The sequence below is a fragment of the Tenrec ecaudatus genome, chromosome 6 (genome assembly GCF_050624435.1).
Source record: "Tenrec ecaudatus isolate mTenEca1 chromosome 6, mTenEca1.hap1, whole genome shotgun sequence".
In the NCBI taxonomy this organism is placed as follows: domain Eukaryota; kingdom Metazoa; phylum Chordata; class Mammalia; order Afrosoricida; family Tenrecidae; genus Tenrec; species Tenrec ecaudatus.
Genome location: NC_134535.1, coordinates 101,671,336 through 101,694,803, shown reverse-complemented (window position 1 = coordinate 101,694,803; position 23,468 = coordinate 101,671,336). Strand labels below are relative to the sequence as shown.

Below are 23,468 nucleotides of genomic sequence, written 5' to 3'. Positions count from 1 at the left end.
CTACCTGTCACAATGATTCAACTCAGCAAAAGGAGCCATAGACAAATAGTGTGGCTGTTGTCTAATAGAATTTTATAAATAATGAATGGTGAATTTCAAGGTTTTCTTGTATTATAATGTATTGGCATCTTTTTCATCTCTTCGAACCATTTAAACATGTACAAACACTTTTAGCTCAATTATCATGCCAAAATGGATGGTGGGCAGGATTTGATCCATCAAGTTCTCATCTACTTCTTCGGGAAAGCATGGTCTTTGTTGTGCGATATATTATTCTCACAGCAAGTTTAACTGTTTGGCGTTTTTTTGTTCCCAAGGAGCCTTGGTGGTGTAGTGGTTACAATTTGGGCTGGAAGCCTGAAGGTCAGCAGTTTAAAACCACCAGCTGCTCCATGGGAGAAAGTTGAGGCTTTCTACTCCGGTACACAGTTAGTCTCAAGAACCCACGCAGTATTGAGTTGCCATGAGTTCTAAATGACTTGATAGCAGCAAGACTGGTTTTAGTTCTGCTTTGCTCCTTTAGATGCCTGAAGTGACTACCATTTTCCCCTATTCTTAAGGCTCCTTCTCCTTAGCCTGGGTACCAATACTAGTAATTACTTTGAGAAGCTGTAAACCAAAATCCCCAATAAAACTTTCTTATTGCTAACCAAGTAAATGTCATGTCATATTTCAATAAAATAAATCCACTAATGGTTCTAATATTTAATTTGCTCTCTATTGAACACAGCAAGGACTTAAACCTATGCTGTTACCAAGAATTATTATTCATTTCTGTGTATTTTTTTAAAACGAAGGAAGTTGGGAGGAAAGGAACCTGCGTGTCCGTTCAGAAATGTACGAAGTGTTTCTCTACATGACAAGCTGTGTACCTAGTGATGTTCATGAAAGTAGGGGATATTTTCCTGCAACTTTGAGTTATTTTTAATGTTCACCTGACCAATATCCAAACTCATTTCTCTGAGGTGGTCTCAACCTGTAGGTTGGTAGCTGGGCACAAAGTGGTATGTCACCCAGGCACGTATTTCTAACAAAATGAGAGGGCTTCAAAATGTTTGAGGAAAAACTCCACTGTCATTCCATTTTTTCCACAAACCAATTAAAGCGCCTTCATATAAAAACACCTATCTGAGATAGCATTTCGATGAGTACCGCAAAAAAGTAAAAATAAAACTAAAACCTACTACTGGCTCAAAGCGACCCTCGAGAGCAGGATAGAATGACTCCTGTGAGTTTCGGGAGCTGTAAGTCTTTACAGGAGTGGGATGGGAGGTTTCAAATGCTGGCCCTGCAGATCACCGCCCAGAGCAAAACCGCTATGCCACCAGGGCGCCGGAACGCAAGGCCAGGCTAAGAAGGTGAGTATATGAAGGGCATTCTGGGTATTAAAATTTAGCCATTGGAAAAATTCTAATTAGGATTAACCTATAGTAATTTTCATGTAATATATATTAAAGAACTGCCTGCGTGTGGTTTTAAAAATTCGCCATCTTTTCTATCCAGAGAGTGAAACCCCAAACATCAGTATCTTATGACTTGAAAAATAGATATGCATACTTTAAGCAATCTTTCAGTAGTTAGCTATGTATTGTTTGATTATCGAAGGTCTACTTTTCACTAAGCTCCCACCTTGTTGAAAGTATTTTCAGTAAGTGAAAAGAACATACTTGCCCACAGTTATGTGAAAATTCCCTGCTACTTTATTGACATATAGATGACCCCGAATCCTGCATGCATCTGGAGGCTGTGATGGGTCATCTTCCCTGTTACAAGACATATTAAGATTACTTAGGGTTCTTTGCAAGATTGTCACCATTTCCTGGTGGGAAAATTTAACAGACAAAAGTCACTTCAGATTATTTCTTCAATAATGTCCCCAATTTCCAAGAGACTTGCAATTTTTTAAGTCTATAAATTTATAAATATCACACAGCTCTACGGAAAAAATTGTCCAAATTATGGCATAACGATTATATTTACCTACATCTTAAAGCCCATGATTCCTCAAAGTTACCTAGGGGGCTAAATCCAATGAGAGACAAAAATAGTAAAGAATGCCATCAGTGCAACAACGACATACTTTCTTCATCTCTTTCCAGCATTTCAGGATGGAGAAGGGAGTATGGGATGAAAATGAGACGCCCTCTGAATTCAAAGACACAATATTTTTGCCCCTAATAAAATGTACAAAATATTTTTTGAATACTTCTAGAGTTTCATTATTTCACTTCATGATCCAATATCAATATTTCAACGTGCAAAAATAAAGTTATAATTACAAAAAGCAAAATCCTAGTTGAAACTTACGGATCCTTTAAAATAGTAAAATGAAACTAATGTATTCATGAAACAATAATATAGGGAAGATATTTATTCAATTAATGAATGTAAAAGATTTAACAAAAAGAAAGGTTGCGGATGCAAAAAGAGAGAATATTAATGAAAATGAATTAACATATTTGTGATTATCTATATTTTACATTATAAATATATTATGAATTTAAATTAAAAGGTTATCTTCAAAGTGAAAGATAATTCTATTTTCCTTAAGAAAAGTAAGATTCAGAGAAGTAAACCAGCACTAAAGCTATGTAAAAATACATTATTGACAAGCAGTTGCATCTTTAAGAAATACATCTCACCTTGGTGGAAGTGCTGTTGATGCACTTTTAAAAGCACTTTTAAATATCACATCTTGAAGGGAATGCTCTTCTTGTAGCCGACTTTGTATCAACTGCAGCATCCTGAATGCAACACCAACAATCATGAAGGAGACTAAGGCACACCCAGAAAAGGAACACTTATTCAAAAACAACAGTGGTTTGATTATTTAGCAAAACCAAACATTTATTCCTGAAGAGAGAAGGATTACCAATCTTTCTAAGTAAAGTGTCAAGCTTACTTCTGGAATTTCCTGGAAAGGAAGGGCACTGAGACAAGGTGGCCTCATCAAGGATACACCTGCGGTCAGGGCCACTACAGAGCATCTGCTCCATAGAACCCCCTCCCAGGGGACAAACAACAGAAAAGTGAGTGAAGGGTGACAGAGGGAGATGTAAGATATGAAAATAATAATCTATAACTTATCGAGGGTTCATGAGGGAGGGTGGGTGGGGGAAGGGGGAAATGAGTTGATATCAAGGGCTCAAGTAGAAAGAAAATGCTTTGAAAATGATGGCATCATATGGACAAATGTGCTTAACACAATAGATGACTGTATGGATTGTGATAAAAGTTGTAAGAGCCCCCAATAAAAGTATTTCATTAGGAAAAAAACCAAGTATCTGATCAACCAGTACATTTAAATTCATGGTTCACACAGGCGGCATGTACGGCCCTCATCACTTTTGCTAGCCACTGCATTAAATGGTACAGATACGAAGATTGAGGCGACGAAGGGAGCACACAAAGACTGATAGACTTGAAGTCGATTACTGGGGTGTACGCTCACGCCCCAAACATGCAGCTCTTGTCACAAATGAAGCCACATTGCCAAGCAATTTTCATCTGACTCCCCTTATCCAGAGAAGCTGAGCGTCATTCCATGACCAGGTCATCATTTCAAATAAAGCCTTACAGTATGAGAACTACTGACGGACTTTTATTTTACTAGACCTAATACATAGAGAACAAGCTGGGAGATTTTTTTAAGTAACATTTTTATGCTCCTAATTCCTCTCCAATACTTCTAATTTTAAACTCATAATTTTAAACAATTGCTTTGCATCTTTTGATGCTGTCCCACATGACCTCCTTTAATTCTCTTGTCTATAAATAACCAAGACCCATGTAGAAAAATTCTCATTCAGAAAGCTAGAAATTATACACAAACATGGGGCCTTAAAAAATGAATACCACTCTCAGTTTCTACCTGTCTGGAGCAAAAGGAACTGAGGGTGCCCAAGACTACAGGTGGAAACTAGTGCACAGGACTTTGGTCCCAAAGCCATAGCCTTGACTAACCTGAGAGAGAAGAATTAGAGGGTTCCATTCTGCCCAGGGACGCAATAGAAGGTACTAGATAGACAATGGGGAACATAACCCAAAATCCAAAAAGGCCAGCCCTGTTGGACGGACAGAGAATAGCGGAACCCAGAGACTACTGCTGAAGCCCCTACTAGAAGGTACTTTCAGTTAATGAATGCACTGGCTATAAAATATTCATTATCACCCACAAATAACTGTAATGCACTCAATTACTATGGCTCTTGTAGCCATAACCTTTGTTACTCCCACCAAAATGACCTTTGTTTTCCTGATGAGTTGGGCTAAGAAGGTAAGGGAAGATACTGACTGAATTCTGTGATTCAGCTGGGAGTGATACTGTGAACAGGGTTCGCTGTGACTGCCATCCTGCTGGGCATACCATCAGCCATTGTAGAAAAAGGTAGAGAGGAGCTCATGCCAGGACCGAGTATGTCCTTGGCACGCTGAGGTCCTTGCTCATTGAACCTCCTTGGTTCAGGAGAAGTATGACACACCAGCGGAGCAGGAACAGCAGAAGCAAGAATCAGCATGATTCCGTGGTGGACTTCCCAGCCCGTGGAGCAAGTAGAGCTGAATGCTTCAGAGCACAGGCCTGGCTTGGGGAGCAGAGTGCCTTCAGGTTGAGGAATCTGTTTGCATCCCTAAAAGAGCTTTGTAACATTGCCTGAGCAGGGCAAAGGCTCTGCCAAGAGGCTGAGGACCAGAGACCTGTTCACGGCCAAGGCAAAGAAACTGTCCAAACTAAACAACTATGATATCCTGAGCATTTCTCACCTGAATTAACTTCCCTAATAAACTCCATAATCGTGTCAGCTCTAAGTTCTAAAACCCAGCTGAAAAGCAGTATTGTGAGAAGGAGGATAGGGTTAAGAAGGATGGAGGGTGGAGGCATGTCTGACCTCTGCCTTGTGGCAATCAGTCTTGGAAACCAGAGGTCAGGTGTGGGTCCCCTTGCTGTTTCTGATAAACCTGAGGTAAATGAGGCCAACCAATCAACATTGGCCCCAAAGCAAAGATGCGAAGGCAAAGAGGAGCAGGGAAGCTACATCAATGGAAAATGAACAAATGGAACAGAAATAAGGAGACTACATACTATTCAGGAGCATGTCAGGCTCTCTGTGGACTAGTCAAGATCTTTATCAAAATATTTATTCAGGAATAGGACATGATAATGTATGAAGTTTCCAAGAAATGAGATGCCATCTTCAGACTTATACATCTGAAGGGAAATGGGTGAAAAAAAAAAGGTTTTAAAATATTTGTATAAAACAGTATTGGGTGGGTTGGGGGTGGTGGTGCATATATCTGACATCCTTTGCCTAACCAGTTTTCCACCTTCCTAATGCCGCAACCCCTTAATACAGTCCCTCATGTTGTAGTGACCCCCAACTATAAAGTTATTTTTGTTGCTACTTCATCACTGTAATTTTGCTACTGTTATGAATCAGGCTACCTCTGTGCAAGGGTCCTGCGACCATTGGCTAAACTAAGAAGAATCTAACTTCTCACCCCCAAGGCCTCAGCAGCTGTCTCCTAGATCCTGCCTCCAGCCTCAGTTCTTCTTTGTTCTAACATTCCTCCATACTCTTTCCTCTCTGGTGGGTGTGGTCTTCCACTGCAATGGTCACAAAGATCCCGTAAAATACGCAGAGTTCTATTAGGGAAGTTACCAGCTTATGAGAAAAGAAGGTAACATCCCGACGGGAGGAAGAATCCTATCCCCAAGGAAACAAAGGGTGGTGACGCGGTTCACAACCTTGCCTCAGGATCCATCCAACTGAGTTCTCAATACGAGCTTCACAGAGAACTCGCTCAAAATGGGACTGTGACCATAAGCACAAAACTCCCGAGCTCCTCAGTAGATTCCAACTGCCAGGGGCCCGGAAGTGAAGTAGAACGACTCACGTAGGGCTCTACGGTGATAAATCTTTAGGGGAGTGTGGCTGCCGAGAGCTCCAAATTCCTGCCCTGGCAGACTCCCAACAGCCCACTGCATCCCCAGGGCTAAAATGTACACCACATCGGGGGCTAGGTCTAGAAAGGCCAGGTTAAGTCACTGACTGCCTATAAGTAATCATCGTATAGTGACTTTCTAGGCCCAAGACAAAGCCTAGAAGCCAAAAAGAAAACTATGATACAGTACATAGTTGGGGGAAACACTAAGAACCAGGCAAAATAGGCAACCAAAAAAAACCCCTCATGAATGAACACTTTTACAGATAAATACATATGGGGAAAACATTCAGGAAGATTATAACGTTGTTTCTTAAAAATATGTTAATTTAATTACGATAAGTGCAATACAATTTATCACAGAATGGTAAAAAAAATGTAAGTATGGTTAGTGAGTTTGTACAGAAACAAGCATTCATAGAATTCTGAAACAATAGTGTGGCCCTGCTTCTTGAAATGTTTGGTTAAATATGCACAGACATAAAAATCCATCTCTCTAAATTTTTGTCCTCAAACACACTCTCACAAATCCACAAAGAAGTGGATTCAAAGATGTTCAAAAAAGCACTGTTTTAATATTAAAAATACCTAGATGGGATTAAATGTCCATCAATAAGCCTTCAAAATTAAACAAACTGTATGTAATCTATCCATAAACTGGACTAATATGTACAATAGAACGGGAAGATGCCCAAAGTATCAATTTAAGAAAAACAATTTACAGAACACATGTATAGAATGATTCCACTTTTATTATTTAAAAATAAAAGATTAAAAAAATAGCTTAGGCTTATAATGCAAACATATAGGAACTTACCTATATGCACAGAAAATTTCTAGAAGGCTATGCGAAAAAATTAACACTGGTTATTACCACCACACGATGGTGGCAGACTGAGGAAGTAAATGAGGAGAGGACTTTTATTTTTCCTTAACCACTTTTGTTCACATTGAACTTTTTATCAAAAATCATGTTAATTTACCATGAAAATTTTACATTAAAATTTATAATTCAAAGTACAATACATAAATTGGTATTTGTAACTACTAATAATGATACAACTTTTATAATTGCAAAAAATGTGTTAATCTGAAAGTGGTTTACACTATGACCTTCCACAAATGTGACAGGTCTTCCTGGACCATCACACACTCTTTACTTAATTACCTCTGCCATTCTTTCTGCTGTGGTGAAAGATCAAATATTGCCTGAAAGAGAGAAAAATATGGTTACTAGCACGGTCAAACGCTCTTGGCTTTTCTATCATAACTTTAAAAAAAGTTCTTTCAGGAGGAAACACAAATTGATAGTATCCTTAAAAAAATTTGTGATTTATATTTAATCATCTGTAAAATGAAGATTCAAATATGACATTTTATTAAAAAATGCCACATAAAAATATCACTAATGGCAAATATCTTCCTTAAAAACACAAGCAAGTAAGCAAAATGGCATGTCAGATAGTACTTAAAACTAGGAATAAAGAAAGGATAAAGAAAACCAGGAATTACAATAAAAATGCATAAATAATAAACATGTGCGACTGAGCTGATTCCCAATCACAGCAGTCCTACGGGACATGGAGTCCCAATGCCCAAGGGGTTTCCACGGCCCTAAAACTGTCAGAAGTAGACTGCCGCAGCCTTCTCCCAGGGCGCGGCTGACAGGCTGAAGGGCTCAAGCTGCAGAGCTTGTGGGGCGCAGCCGAGTGCTTAACTAGGGCTCTCGAGAATTGCAATTAATAAATGTGAAAAGACAGCGACCACGATAGACATTCAGAAAGTGGAGCGAATGCTAGAGAAATAACAAATATTTTCAAGCATAAATTCAAGATGATAACATAATAATACTTTAAGGGACAGCATAACCAAATTATCACAGTGCCCAAAGAAGCAGACATAATCCTTATCATCATTTAAAATGATTTAAATTAGTTTCCATATGTTGGAAACGTTCAAGACAGTCTAGACAAAAGATAAATTACATATAAATTACTCCTGGGATAGAAAAGCCCATGTAAATGGTAAGTAAAGGTGACCTCTCCGATCACTGCATCAGAGAATACAGGGCAGAGATCTCGGGAAGAGTTTCAGGTGGTCAGTGAGGTAACACAGACCTCGGTGACAGGATGCCACCGTAGCGCTTACTCCTAGCTTTTATTGTAAATTCAGCAACAACATTGTTGTCACAACTGACATGGGTACTTATGATAGCCACACCAATTAAAGACGACTTACCCTAGCTACACGGTGGCTGACAAACAATCAGAAAAGGACTTGGGATACCAAGGTGAACCATTTTCAATGCAAACTCAACTCTTTTCTTGTTAAAACCATCTGAAGCTCGAATCTGATTTTATAGAGGCTGAATATCTAAACTCCCTGCTCTTCTCCTCTCTTCCAGGTTTAAATAAAGGAGGCAAGTGAAGATTATAAACTGACATCAGTCCAAAAAGTCCACTTCAATTCTTAATCCTTTAATGAGGCCCATCGTTTTCCCAACCTCAAGCTAAAGAAGAAAAAAGAGTAAATATAAAAGAGTCATTATTCTGAATGAAGTGGTCAATCTGAGGAATTAGAATGAATTTTCCTATAACATTCCTGAAAAGAAAAAGTGTGAATTTTTAAAGTTGCATTTATTCCCTGTGAGATTTAGGATAAAGCAGACACATACCACCACCACCACCACCACCAAAAAGGGGAATGATCTGCCATAACTTATGGAATATATATATTCAGAGTGTTAAAATGTAATGCAGAAATTTAAAAGATTTAATCCCACTGGATCTAGGTAGTTTCCCACATCTCAGATGTAAAATTCAAAAGAAGAATAAGCAAAGATACTGAGAACTACCTCATGAAATTCAACATCATAGAAGATGAATAATAAAAACAGAAGAGGCATTCCTTTGAACAGTATTAAAGCAAACAAACAAAAAGGATTAAAAATTCAGATAGTCACAAATCACTAAGAACCATGAAACATTCAAGAGAATCTGCATTTGGATATAAAGGGTAAACATTTAAATTTCAAAAGTACATGAAAAAAATCAATCTGGCAAAGCAGGTTATCTACAAAGGAAAAAATTGGGGTAGAAAACAATGAAGCAATATCTTGAGTTTTGAGTGCAAAACAGCAGGAAACAAGAATTTTATCTTAAGCTGATCATTTATTCCTAAGCAAGAAGAGAGAGGCATACAACGGAGCTTCCAAGAGACATACAAAATGGAGCCCAAAAGTTCGGGAAATACGGAATGAGAAGACAATTGACTTTTTCCACAAAATGTTTGAAGCTCCCTTGTATGGTCATGCTACAACTCCCATGGCCATGAGACAGCAGAGAGCTTTTGTTGGCTGTAATCAGTAAGGAAGCCCTCAGCAAGCTATTTTACAGTGGTACTTCTGGGCGGGTTCAAGTGGCCGAACACTAGCTTCGCAGTCTGCAAGCTGCTTGTGTCACCCAGGGACCTTACACTCCTGCAAGAATCCATAAAACAACACACAACATTCTTCCTGAAATGAGACCACTCCCAGAGGTCACCGTTCAGTTGGATTAACAGGTCAGCTCATAAAAGTATCACCTGTGAATCCTGTGCACCTTTACTTACACACACACCCACGCACGCACGTAGGCACACACGCACACTTAGATTAAATGAGAAGACATTTTAAAGTCCATTTAAAATCCTATTATCTTTGAATTCCATTTTCCTACAATTTTTTTGAAGTCTCTGTTATAAAAGACCAAATGGCCAACATTTATTCTAAAGCAAAGATGAGGTTAGAGGAGACAACAAAAACAGATTGATGGAAAATGAACATCTAGAACAGTGGTTCTTAACCGGTGGGTCATGACCCTTTGGGGGGTGGGGGTGTGGAACAACCCTTTCACAGGGGATTGCCCGATTTTTAACAGTCACAAAATTATAGTTATGAAGTAGCAATGAAAATAATTTTACGGTTGGGGGGTCATAATGTAAGAAAGTGTATTAAAGCTCACGGCATTAGGAAAGTTGAGAACCACTGATCTAGAACTAAACCATGAGAATGTGGATATAATATAAGCAATGGGACCAATATGTCACTGACCAATATATACAGGAATTGCTAAACAGGAACAGGATTTACTGTGTAAACTTTCACCCAAAATTAAAAATTTAATTAAAAGTATTCCTCAAAAAACACAAATTGCCATTGGTGTTGAGCTAGTGCCAACTCAAAGTGACCCCGTGCACAACAGAACCAAATGCTTCTAGGTCCTGCCCCATCCGCACAACTGTTTCTACTTCTGATTCCGTTGTTACAGCCACTGTGCCAATCCATCTCCTGGGGGGCGGGGGGTCCTTCCTCTTTTTCACTAATGTTCTACTTCACAGAAGACGATCTTCTTTCCAAGGATCGGTCTCTGGATGACATGTTCACAGTATGTGAAATAGCCTCACCATCGTCACTTCTAAGGAGCATCCGGGTGCTATTTCGTTCGAGATAAATTTGTTTGTTCTTCTGGTAATCCATGTACTTTCAATATTCTTCACCAACATTAATCCATAGCATCTCTTCTCCAGTCTTCTTTATTCCTGTCTAAATTACACAAGCAGATGAGGTCACTGAAAATACCATGGCGTGGGCCAGGTGAACCTTAGTCATCAAAGTGGTATCCTAGCTCCTCAACATCTTAAAGAGGTCCTGAGGCGATTTGTTCAATGCAATATAACATTTGATCGCTTGCTGCTGCTTCCATGAGCACTGACTGTGGATCCACATAAAATGAAATCCTTGACAATTTCAACCTTTTCTCCATTTACTATAATGGAGTCTACTGGTCCAGTTCTGAGGATTTTGGATTTACGTTGAGTTGTAATTCATACTGAAGGTTGCAATCTATGATCTTCATCAGTGCGTGCTTTGAGTCCTCTTTACAGCAACCAGCGTTCTGTCATCTCCATATCACAGGTTGTTAATGAGCATTCATAGTCCTGCAATGTTCTTTATATAGTGCACCTGCTCACATTATTAGCTTAGTATACAAATTCAGTAAGTATGATGAAAGGATATTACCCCAATGGACACATTTCCTGATTTTAAACCAGTGTTTCCTAAAGTGGGTGATACTGCCACTTGGGGATGGAGGGAGAGAGGAACTGGAACAAATCGGGGGTGGGGGGGGACTGCAAAAGCAGCCACCTACACTGTATTCTGGGCTATGGGTTACACTATAAAAATTCTTAATTGCTGGGGTGTAGGGGGAGGCATTAAAATTTTTTCTTTGGAAAAGTGGAGGTAGGCTAAATGAGTTTGGTAACCTAAATTTAAACCATGTGCAATCCCCATTCTGCTTTAAAGATTGCATTTTCATCTATGTAGTTTACACTTGGAGAAAATTAAGGTTTCTAGAATTTCGGTAATCTTCTAAATGTTTTCTATAGATCATTATAATTCACAGTTGAATACTGTTTACATAGTCAACAAAACATAAGTAAATGTCCTTCTGGAATTATCTGCTTCCAGCCAATGGTATCTTTATTCCACACCTTCTTATGAATCTGCTTAAATTTAAGGCAGTTTTCTGTCAATGTACTTCTGCAATTGTTTTTGAATAATCTTGAGCAAAATTTTACTTGCATGCGATATTCATGATATATTCTGTAGGGTCAGCTTTCCTTGGCATGGGCACCATCTATGGACCAGATAGCTGTCTTTCCATCTTCTTGGCACAGGCAGGTGAATGTTTCCATTGCTGGATTGGTGGGTTCACATTTCCAAATGATATTCTGTCAATTCCTGGAGCCTTGCTTTTGGCTAATACCTTCAGTTCAGCTTGGACTTCATTCAATACCTTCAGTTCTTAATTATATGTTACCTCTTTAAATGGGTTTGAAAATCATTAGGTCATCCAAACTGACAAAATTCACCCGAAAGACTTCCTTGCTATCCTGCAGTCCTGCTCATTAAGTTACTTCTAAGACTCCTCCATCACCCTTAGTCTTCACTTTTTAATTTTGCTTAAAGAAGTGTTCACAGCTGTCACTAGTAAGCAAAAAAAAATCTAGAATTCATCTGTAAACAAAAGTACCACGGGGCTTACATAGCAATCAGCCACATAAAGCAGCCTGCAAATTCCATGGCTTATTCTCAAAGTGTATTTATGGCCAGTACAAATCATGACTTATAACCAGTACCCACCCCTGTAATGTAATGGCATTTGCTAATAAATCAATTACGTTAAGCACAAGTTGTACCAATTCCTAAACTTTGGGAATCAAAGTGGGAAGGAGGGAGAAAGAAGTAAATGAATATTTACTCATCAAAAAACTAGAGGAACAGAAAGAAATTTCATCCCAATCACCTCTTCTATAAGCAAGAAAAAACTATTAGGAAGCATTAGGAAAAATTACAAAATAAATGTAAGGTGAGACGATGGACTATAATCGTATACAAAATGTTAATGTTTATCAGAAGGTTTCACTATTGAAAATAAATTTTGTGTGTGCCTATCTGTTTTTTGAAATTTAAAATAAAGACCAGGAATCATTTTTGAAATGAAAGGAAATATAAAAACTAGCTCAGCCAAAATTGAAAACAATTATAAATTAGTTTTCAAGAACAATTTCTCAAAGTATATTATTTAAAGGTACATAGAGCAAACTTACTGGTTCATAAACTAGACCATCTGCAGATGCAATCATTGTTTCTGCTAAATCCAATACATCTGCTCCAACATCTGCATAAAAAAGAAATTTCAAGATTCACAATCCATACTCAAGAGTCTATCTAATAAAGACAAATTAAGGTGACATAGTTCACAATTTATGTAAAGTCACTTTGCTACACTGATATGTTCAATTAGAGTACGATTATATAGCTTAGGTAACGATTATTTTAAAAATAAATAATGCTTTTCTACTTGTTAAGCTTAAAAGACGGCCCCAAATGCTGTTGCTGCCTTGGGCTATGGAGTTGATTCTGACTCACAGTGACACTACATCAAAAAGCAGAACTGCTTCATAAGCTTTCATCCTTACAGGAGAAGACTGTCAGGTCTTTCCCCCAGGGAGCTGGTAGTGGGTTTGAACCACTAACCTAGTAAGCAGCAGACTGCTAAACCACTATGCCACCAGGGCTCCTAGGACCCGAGTACCATGGCAAAAAGCACAAACTGAAAAGCTCTGCCCAAATTGACCAGAATGAATCTGAATGACTACATAGCTGTCATACAGAATATTAATTACAAAAATCAATTAGGAATAAAAGGAAATATTAAAGCTACTGATGCTTTCTTTTTAAATAAAAAAGAGTTTATTTGAGAAACTTCTAATGGTACCCAAACAGCCAAAATAAAGGAAAATATGATAAATTAGTAAAAGTAAAGTTAAAATGCAATCATTGGTTTTTAATTTTATTGGTGAGGGCTTAAAACACACATGAATTCATGCACTCATGGATTCACAAGTTAAAGCTATACTCACACTGACACTTCATGGCAACAGTAATATCTACATTGATTCTCAACTTGCTGAAAAACAAAGTGGTAAGAAATAGTATTTAACAACAAAACATAAGAAATATGAATCAACTGATCTATGAAAAACTTGGATTTCAATCAGTACAAAATATGAAGATTAGAATTTGGATAATGTATGCTATAATTAAAACAAATACATCCTATTGGTAATAGCTTTATCTTGTAATTATTCTGAAAGCCTTTCTGATTTCACCAGTTTTTAACACAGTATTCTTTAATAATCACAAATCTATGATCAGTAACTCCTCATTAATTTTACAAAAAATATTCCTTTAAGAATATAAAATTTTTATAAGCACCAATTAGGAATTATGAGAACTTCTCTTATTGAGTAACAACATCCCAGGCATGATGCTAGAAGTGCTACACATATTAACTTCTTCATTCTTTATAGCAGGCTTCTACAGTAGAGTGCGTTACAATTTTGCCAATTAGCCACAGGAGCTCAAAGCAGTGCACAAGACTGGCTTTTAAAGAGGCTTTTTGGAAACTGGGTGTGCATTACTATGGACAAATGCAATACAATTAGCAAATAAAATCCATCTGATCCTTAACGTCTTCCATGGACTTTTTCAAAAGTCACAATCATAGTTTCACATTCTGATTAATTCAAACTGAATTATTTTCAAAAATCAGAACTAATTATTCAATGTGACTTAAGCAATGTGAATACCAATGGGTTCAAATGAAATCAGTCCTGTGCTTCCTCTCAAAACGGATTATTCTACGAACGTATCTGGCTCTACTTAAGTGGAATTTCATCCTTCTGAAGTCTTCACTATCTAGAGTTTCAAACTGGGGCTCCCACAAATCTTGGGGGGGTCAGGCTCAAGAGATAATATAGGAACCAAAGGAAAAGCAGGCAGATTTCTGAGTGTTCCCATCATACTTAATGTGACAGACTAAGATATAAGACTTAATTTGAAACTATAATGTTTCTTTGCTTCTAAAAACAAATGGAATGAGAATAATGTCCTTGAAAATGAATTGTATCTAAGATAATAACCACATTACAGAAGAAGAAATTGAGGTCCAAAGGAAGTAACTTGTATAAACTATATAATATGTATAAATCAGATTATACAGAGATTTACCAAAAGAAAGGCCTGAAGATTATTATTCTCATTTTAGAGAAAAGGATACTGGAGCATTCACATATTTAAGTTGAGTAACTCCCCTGAAGTCATGTAGCTACTAAATTGGAACTGAAAACTGTGTCTCCCATGAAATGCAAACTTCCCTGCTTCAGCTGGCCAGGCTCACTTCCTGCAAGACATCCCTGAGGAGAAGCCACATGGACGTACCCCGATGCAGCTCTGGGTGCTGGAGCAGCCATGAGGAGACCCCTGCCAGCGCTGACATGCTTACGCATTCACTGATTCAGCTTTCCTCCTGCAGTTGGCATCATAGTATGTGTTTTGTGAGATGGAGGAGGGCTTTGTAGATTGATGTCGGACATATGGGTTAATGTTGGACTTGTGTGCTTGGGCACACACTCTTTCTTATACATGAGTTTCTGTGGATTTGTTCCTCTAAAGTACACAGACTAACACATAGGTATAAAACAATGTATCACTAGACAATTTTACAACCCAAACAAATAAGATATTTAAAATTCTAAAGGGTAAAAGAGTTCAAAGCATTAAACAGTTTTCTCCTTCTTCAACAACTATGAACAAACACATTATGGTTCTCCTAGCTTTTCCAGCCAGCACATAATAAATCAGAAAACACCCTTATAAAATTTAACTAATAAATGTTTGGTTCTAAAAGGTTTCACTAACACATGCAATTAATGAGTAATTTTGAAGATTACTTCTTCAAAACTAAAACAATACATATTAAAACATAAAGACAAAAAAGTTTTTTTTAAGGTTTTATCCTTAAAATAATTGAATCTAAAACACTTCAAGAAAAATGTTACCTAGAAAAATCCTTGTCTACTTCATATTCATACTTCATCCATGTATCTTGATACACTGAAAATTCCATTACGGTTAATAAAGCCATGGTGGTAAATGCAATTAGAGAAACTGGAAAAAAATCAGAAACTATTTTAAATCAGATTTCAATTAGCAAGTAATCTATCCAAGTTGATTATCATTTGAATGAATACTACAAAATATTTTTTTAAAATATCATAGGTATTTTCTAAAACCGCTCAAAAATGAAGAGTTAATATACACAAACATTTGCACTATTGAGGAAGCATTTTATTTCTTCAATTCTAAGGGCATCTCTCATTAAACAGATAAGCCAAAATTTTAAATCAGACAAAAGTCTAGCTTTCTCAGATTAAGAAATGTCAAAGACAGTAATAAATGAAAGTATTAAGTTTTCTATACAAATCTGGAAAATTGATTAAAAATATTTCCACATTAAAACAAAAATTACAAGCCACCTCAGCTAATTGTATAGATCCTGAACAGTTTTTTTGTGTGCTGGAAAATTAAATCTTTCCAAGTCTCTAGGAAAATTCTCACTAACCCTTAATTTGCTCTTATAGATACATCACCACCTTCGTGAAGCAATTGACAGATCTGATAAAAAGGAGTGAACTATCTACTAAAACGAAACAAATATAAGAGAATCTTCACCAAGAACAATTTTCTTACTAAAGCACAATCATAGAAGATTACAAATGGGAAGTGACTATTAACAGCTGCCAAATAAAATCTCAAACCTACATAATACGTGCTATCTTGAGAATTCATGAGACAAAAAAGTAAACAATTGTTAGAGTGCCCTATTTTTCCCCCATATAGTTTACTATTTTATTAAATAAAAGTGAGGGGGCTTCCAATGAAGTGAGATTATTTGGTATGACTTTCACATCTAGTAAGAGGGCAGGAGCTTGCAAATAAATTGTAGAGGAATCTCAGGAGGGGACTGGTCAGTTTCACCACTCTTCTGAACAATTCAGCGACAGGAAGAGAAATTGTACGGCACCAGGAAACAAGAGCCATGAGCGGAGTACTGGGAGGAGTTCCTATGTGGCCACTGCAGTGAATTAGGGAATCCACCAGAGAAGCCGCGGGTCATGGGACGAACAATAGGTGTCAGAATGTGAGAATAATGGGCAGAGACAAGTCTGAATCATCCTCAAGGAGATGTGGAGTTGGATTCCCCTCCTTTGTATAGCCAGAGGTCATATGTGTCCCCATATCAGTGTTTCAGAGCTACAAAAAGTTTGTTAGAAGAAAGGAATTAAAAGATAATGGCGTTTTCCAACAAACATTTTGAAGCCCCTTTGCGTAACTGTGCCAGGGCCTGCTATTAAGTATTGTATTAACTTACTTAATCACTGTAGCAAACCTTCAAGGAAAATATCATCTATCTCGTGGAAGAAAACTATGGCACTAAAGTTATTAATTAAAGTAATTTTCCCCATAATCACATAGTTAGGAGGGGTCAGAGGAGGATGTGAAGGCAGAGTCTAGACTCACAGTCCAAGCTCCTGCCTTTTCATTACATGCTGCTGTCACTCTTCGGGTAAGTGAAATTAAGAAGTAATATTATAATGTTTTATCTGACTTCCTTTTTAAATAAAAATATGACTAAATAATTTCAAATTTTATATCATTTCAATATCATTAAATAATTTTTCTAACATCAATTCTTCTTAATATACATAACTGAAAAGTACCAAAGCAGTGAAACTGGATTAACTCATTAATATGTTCATAAGCCCTGTTAAATAGATCAATTGCATAGTGTTAGACACTTTAGAGACACAAATAAGATTAAGACTCAACGGTGAGACGTGAGGACAGACAGACCAGTTACAGTTAGAGCGCAGTTCACTAATCAATTCTTTCTTGTGTCTATGTACTGCTGTGGACTACAGCAGTTCTCCTTTGCACTGACACTCACCTGTACCACCGCTGGCTGAAGTCTCTACATAACTCTCAGGAACCTTAGGAAAGGCATCCAACTCTTTCACCAAATTTAAGGTTTTTTTCCGATTCAGTCGCCTCATCTTCAGGAAAACCCTCCTCTTTTTCCTTCATATAGTTATGCTGGAGAGTAAATAAATTAAGAAAGAAATTAGTCCTAAAAAGGTACAAGGTTTCTTTTTCCTATCCATGAATTATGCACCCAATTATATTTTATGATAACTGGCAAGTGACCTTGGAACAGATTAAAGTTCTTATTCCTCCTTGAGAAAACAAGATAAACAAAAACTCGGAATACTTATCTGCCAAACCCAAACCAAACTCACTGCCATCAGGTCACTTATGACTCACAGTAACCCTACAGGGCAGGGTAGACTTGTTCCTGCGGGTTTCTGAGATGGGTTACTAACATGAAGGTCGGCAGTTTAAAACCACCATCTGCTCCCCAGAAGCAAGACATGGCTTTCTACTCCATGGAGAGTTAGTCTCAGAAACTCACAGGGGCAGGTCTATGCTGTCCTATATGAGTGCTGTGCGGAGGAATCGACTTGATGGCAGTACTCATGCACACTACTCTATTATTTCCACTCTTTGACAAAAACTATGTTTTATGAACAGGCAGTTGACACATACATACCCACATTAAATAGAAACAAAATGTGAAAAGCAATTAAATCACACTTGAAGTTTCTAAATACCCAAATAAATATTTTTTTCATCTATTAACAAATACATAAAAACACTGTATTCCCACGAGTAGAGCTCTGGTGGAACATGGGTTACATGCTGGGCTGGTAACAGCAAGGTCAGTAGTTTGAAGGACGAGGTTTGGTTTTCTATTGCTATACAGTTACAGTCGAGAAACTCAAAGTCCTGACAGGCTGTGAGGAGTTGGCATTGATTTGCAGGGAGTGAATGTGCTCTTGGCTTGTTCTTTTTTGTTTGAGGAGAGACTACAAAATCAAACAGAGAGGTTTACCCATTAGTAAGGGGATTATTACTATTAGCTTCTTCCTCTGCCTTTAAGCAAGTAAATTCCTTTTTGAAGAATGTATTCCAGGAAACAATGTAGACTGTGTGTGAAATTTTATTACAAGAATATTTCTGATCGTGTTTTTAAATACTGAAAATGTGTGGTATACAATATACAAATTATGGTGAAGCAACAAGGTCTGAGTCTATGTAACTATTGAAAAGCTTCTAAAAGAAAGCATTGAATGACATAATAAAATATTCACTATAAATTAAACCAAAAAAAAGAAAGCTGTGAAGTGCTAAATTCAAGGGAGATGGGTGAAAACACGTAAGAACCAACATGAAAGACTACACAGCAAAATGTTAAAAGCAGACCAAGAAAGGATTCTAAGTGTCTTCTTATAGAACTTTGAATTTCTTTTAACCCTTTAGATCAGTATTTCAATTATACCTAAATATGTTAAAAAATTCTCAAAAATGTGCATAAATTTCATAAATCTGCTTTATAGTAATAATACTCATACAGAACTATAAAACATACCAAGAAATCAAAGCTGCATTAAAAAAATCAACAGATAATAAAAGATTAAATCAAATTGTTGCAAAAGTCACACTAAGAAGAATAATGTTTCTGGAAGAAGCAAAAAGATGTGTCTGAAATCCAGTGGATAGGATGATTATTTAAAAAAATATGGCATAGAAAAAACATTCAAGGAGAAAAAGTAGGGCCAGAAGAAAGAACTAGGTGCAATCATGACAATTACGAGACTCTACTAATCAGCCCATGGTGACTAGCTATTCCCGAAAGGTAAGTCAGCTGCTTTAATTAGGTTGATTTCATTTGCCATTAGCAATATGCAACTAACTCCCCTTGCTGATTTCATGGTCACAAGCAGCCTTCAGATTATGTTGCTTCTTCTGTACAGTTTTTCTATTGAAAAAGAGCATGTCAACAAAACAGATGACATTATGATCCCAAAGACAGCTATAAACTGGTATTCTCATTTGTAGAATGCCTAGTTGTACAGTGTATAAGCATACGGCTAACTTGCGGGTCAGTGGTTTGAATTCACCAGCACTCTGAGAGAAAGATGTGGCCATTTGCCTTGACAGTCTTTTTTGGGGGGAGTGGGGTGGGGGCCCCATGTGTAGGTTCAACAGAAATGCACAAAACTGGTAAATGTACAAATGAGGAAAAGGTGAAGGAAACATGAATTATTTATAATAGAATATGTCTTCAAAAGCAAACGAATGGATAATAAGGAGTCCTGGTGGCATAGTGGTTATGCATTAGGCTGCTAATCTCAAGATCAGCAGTTCAAAACCACCAGCAGCAACTAGGGAGAAAGATGGGGGGGGGGGCTTTTTACTCCCATAAAGTATTAATCTCAGGCACCCAAAGGGGTTCTACCCTGTCCTATAGTCGCGATGAGTTGCTATCAAGTCAATGGCAGTGAATGAATGAAAGAGTTATAGACTTGAACTACTGAAAGATGACAAATGGAGAGTAGTAGGATTTTGTTTTAGGAATAAAGATAGAACAGAGTAAAAAAGGAAATAGTTGGAAGATGGAATATAAGGGCATATTAACTACAAAAAAAGGAGAGTGTTTAATCAATTTTGAGAATAGAAGCTTATTTTAAGTATTTGTCCAGTCTGTATTTTGTCTGAGTCGCAAAGAAACGTTGTGTGAGTTAAAGTAGTAACAAGAGCTCTCAAGTTCAGTTGGGAATTGCCTCCCATTTTACAAGGAGAACCGGCACAGAGAAGGAACGAGGCGCCCCAGACAACCCAGTGTTTTCCAGGGAATTCCAAGCATGGCGCATGGTTCTCCCACTGCGCTCCAGAAGGTTTTCAATGGCGGACTTTTTTCGGAAGTAGATCACGAGTCTTTGTTCAGAGGCTTCACTGGGCGCACTCAAACGTACAGCCTCTGAGTGAACAGCTAAGCCCAAGCACAGTTTCACCAATCAGGGACTTTCAAATAAGGTGCAGCGGAGTCATCGTTTGCTTCCCATCACTGCAATCATCCAGTCCAGTGACTGGAAACGCTGGACGCCTGTTAAACTGGATTTGCGGCAGGTTATCACCCGCCTAAAAGTAACTGCTGTGACAGTTTCATCAAACTTGCAAAAGAGGTTTGTTTTATTTCTGTCATTCACCTCCCTTCCATACCCAGACTAGGCCTGATTTCCTTCCCATTTCGATGTTTCTGGGTTTTTTTTAGCATTGGGCCGTGAATCCCCTGTAAGCCTCAGTTGTGTCCTAAAGTTTACTGTCAAAAAAAAAAAAAAAGTTGATCCCACCTCTGAAGTCATGGAATTTCTTGTTTTCACATTCTTCCTCTGGAAAGCTGGGGTAATTAATCAGTATAATATCCAATAAGCAATCAATACGCAAATTAGGGAAAGCACATGGCTTTTAGTGAATAAAGCTTTACAATGGGTGTTTATACCACAATTCCATGCAGGAAGCTAAACTAGTACTTTAAAAACTGAAATGCAACATCAAACCTGAGTAGTTTCTGTTTATAACTGTCTCTGACTGCTTCTGAAAGCTACAGTTTAGTAAATATTATGTAAGCTTGTGTTAAGTTGACTCAACTAACTTCTCTGTATGAAAGTTATTCAAACGTGCGGTCTCCATCAATGACTTATCAACTCTATTTATTACCGATACTCAAAGCAATAAAACCAAGGGTTTGACGTGTACTTTCCCGGTGCTTCTGGCTCCAGGAAAGGGGACACACTGGAACCTCTGTCCTAGCATCGCATCAACCTCAACCCTTCAACATGCTCCCAAGCAGAATGCCAAATTCTCCTCGAATGTAAGACCAAATTCGCGTTGGGGTTTTGGGGGTTTTTTTTTTAAGAGAGAGAGAGAACGGTGTGTTGCCTAAAATGAGGCATTTGTCTGAATAGGGGTGGAGGTCCAGGACACCAACTGGCTGCTCACAGCGCGGCTCCCGTCTCGCCTGGCCAAGAAGCGAGCGCTGTGAGCAGCCGTGGGCCAGCGTCAGGGACTACGGAGAAAGAACCTGAACTCTGAGGAGTTACAAAGCAGCGCGGAGCCATTGAACCCAGCACACAGCAATGCCCGGGGTCCGGCCAGTAACGCCCCCGGGAGAGGTGGGGCAGCTCCGGCCAGTCCACGCTCCAGCAGGACGCGGAGGACGAGGAGCCAGGCCGCGTCAGGTGCTCAGTCCCTTCCCTGTTCCCACGCCCTGAGCATCCCCGGAACCTAAGAGCAGCACCCACAGGGGGGTGAGTAGTTTACCTTGTGTTACGGCCCCAGCCGACCGCCATGTTTCACAGAAGCCCGGGTCGCCCGGACTCCGGAGCCCCCGGAAATATCGCGAGAACACATAGCGCCTACTATAAGGAAACGTCAGCAGGGCTCTCTCGCGATGTTCTCTTTGCTGACGCGTGGCCGAGCGTAAGCCCAAAGGGGCGTGGTTAAACCGAGCGGAGGCGGAGACTCGGAAGTAACCCCAGGAGCCCCGGAAACGTGGCTTGGGTGGGGAGGGTGCCTTCCAGGAGGCTCAGGTGAGGAAGGAAGGGAGTGCAACTCTGCACACCCACCTTTCTTTACGAAGGAGGACCGTGAGCCCAGAAATGAAGAGTGCCAACCCTAATGCATATCACTCCAGTGTACCGCATGGTTTATGTGTTTGAAGAACCCCCACTGGCCTTGTGCCTGGGCCTGCTAACGGTCCCCAAGGCGGCCCCTTTGAACCAGACCCGCCTGGCGACGAGGGAGCTGCAGGTTCTGAAGCCCCTGGGGTTTCTACTCCGCCAGGTAGGGTCGCTGAGAGGCAGAAACAAGTCCATGGCAGACGTGTGGCTTTTGTTTTTTAAAATACATTTTCGCAGTCCTAGTCCTATTTTACCTTGTCAAGAACCTCGAAACTTACTTTTTCAGACATAGATAATGTTCTTAATTATTTGTTCAATGTTTTCTTCCAGATAGTAAGCTCATCAAAAAACTGTATTTGCCTTCCTCACCCTTACAGAGAGCAAGCACTGTTTTAAATGATTTTCCTGCCTTACCTCATTTCACACTCGTTTAATATGCACAGTGCTCTTTATTAAATAAGGAAATTGAGCTCAAGAGCCACTAAGTCATTTGTCCCCTGACAGATGACTTTGAACAGTATGGGAAGAAGTTCTGGATCACAGCACTGCACTGCTCTTTAAAGAAACAAGTTGCATTTATTATTTTTATTTATTATTATGATTTAGCTAATTTACCTTTGTTGAAACATGATAACCTTGTTAACTTAAAAGTATCCTAGAACAGAAGGGCAGATACAGAAGTGCAGATATGCAGTTCCATTAATTCAACTTGATTTCTGGGCTTTCAGAGTTAAAACCGAGTCCATTACAACTCATAGCGACCCACCACAGCCCCACTATGAGACATGACACCCCTCACTGACCCATAGCCCTACAGGGGACAACACCAGAGGCACAGTGTGGGAATTTCACCCAATTGATCCCGCCACACCAAGGCAAAACACTAAGGGGGTGCAACAAAATAGCAAGGGAATGGAGCAGCGAGGTCCCCAGGGAATGCTGAAGGTGGACTTCGAGGCCTGGGCATGGTGCCCCAACAGACTGGACTGGAAAACACTCCTGAAGGCCAACAAACAATCCTTGAACTAACTATAATCTTCTTTCTTGTGTTTTTTTTTTTTTGTCATGGGTTTTTTGTTGTTTTTTTGCCTGGTTTTGTTTTGTCTTGTTTTTGTGCATGTTATTACCTCCACAGGTCTGTCTAAATAGATAGGCTGGATGAACAATCTGGAGGAGAAAACAATGGGACTGACAGTTCTGGGGGTACATGGGAGAGGGGGAGGTACTGGGAAAGGTAGTGGTGTTAACAAACTCAGGGACAAGGGAACAACAAGTGACCCAAATCGGTGGTGAGAAGGGTGTGAGAAGCCTGGTAGGGCATGATCAAGGGTAATATAACCAAGAGGAATTGCTGAAACCCTGGTGGGGACTGAACATGAGAGTGGGACAGGAGGAGAATCAAAAGAAATAGAGGAAAGAGCGAGGAGGAAAAGGGAATTTATAGAGCTCTAGATAAAGGTATGTATATATGCAAATATATTTATGAGGATGAGGAAATA

At 38.8% G+C, this 23,468-nt stretch overlaps 1 protein-coding gene and 1 long non-coding RNA gene across 4 annotated transcripts in view; one reads left to right on the top strand and one right to left on the bottom strand.

Moving 5' to 3' along the window:
• Positions 1–21,723, bottom strand: part of ERGIC2 (ERGIC and golgi 2) — a 34,937-nt gene extending 13,214 nt beyond the window's left edge. The window contains exons 1-8 of the mRNA XM_075551919.1: positions 21,611–21,723; positions 17,337–17,482; positions 15,388–15,496; positions 13,408–13,454; positions 12,592–12,662; positions 7,109–7,149; positions 2,643–2,744; positions 1,668–1,763 (exon numbers count right to left, since the gene is read on the bottom strand). Coding sequence (XP_075408034.1) covers positions 1,668–1,763; positions 2,643–2,744; positions 7,109–7,149; positions 12,592–12,662; positions 13,408–13,454; positions 15,388–15,496; positions 17,337–17,442 — 572 coding nt within the window. The 5' untranslated portion in view covers positions 17,443–17,482; positions 21,611–21,723. The remainder of the gene's footprint in view (positions 1–1,667; positions 1,764–2,642; positions 2,745–7,108; positions 7,150–12,591; positions 12,663–13,407; positions 13,455–15,387; positions 15,497–17,336; positions 17,483–21,610) is intronic.
• Positions 21,724–21,813: 90 nt separating this feature from the next.
• Positions 21,814–23,468, top strand: part of LOC142450227 (uncharacterized) — a 41,914-nt gene continuing 40,259 nt past the window's right edge. For all 3 annotated transcript variants that reach the window (XR_012784924.1, XR_012784923.1, XR_012784922.1), the window contains exon 1: positions 21,814–22,132. This is a non-coding gene — a long non-coding RNA (uncharacterized LOC142450227). The remainder of the gene's footprint in view (positions 22,133–23,468) is intronic.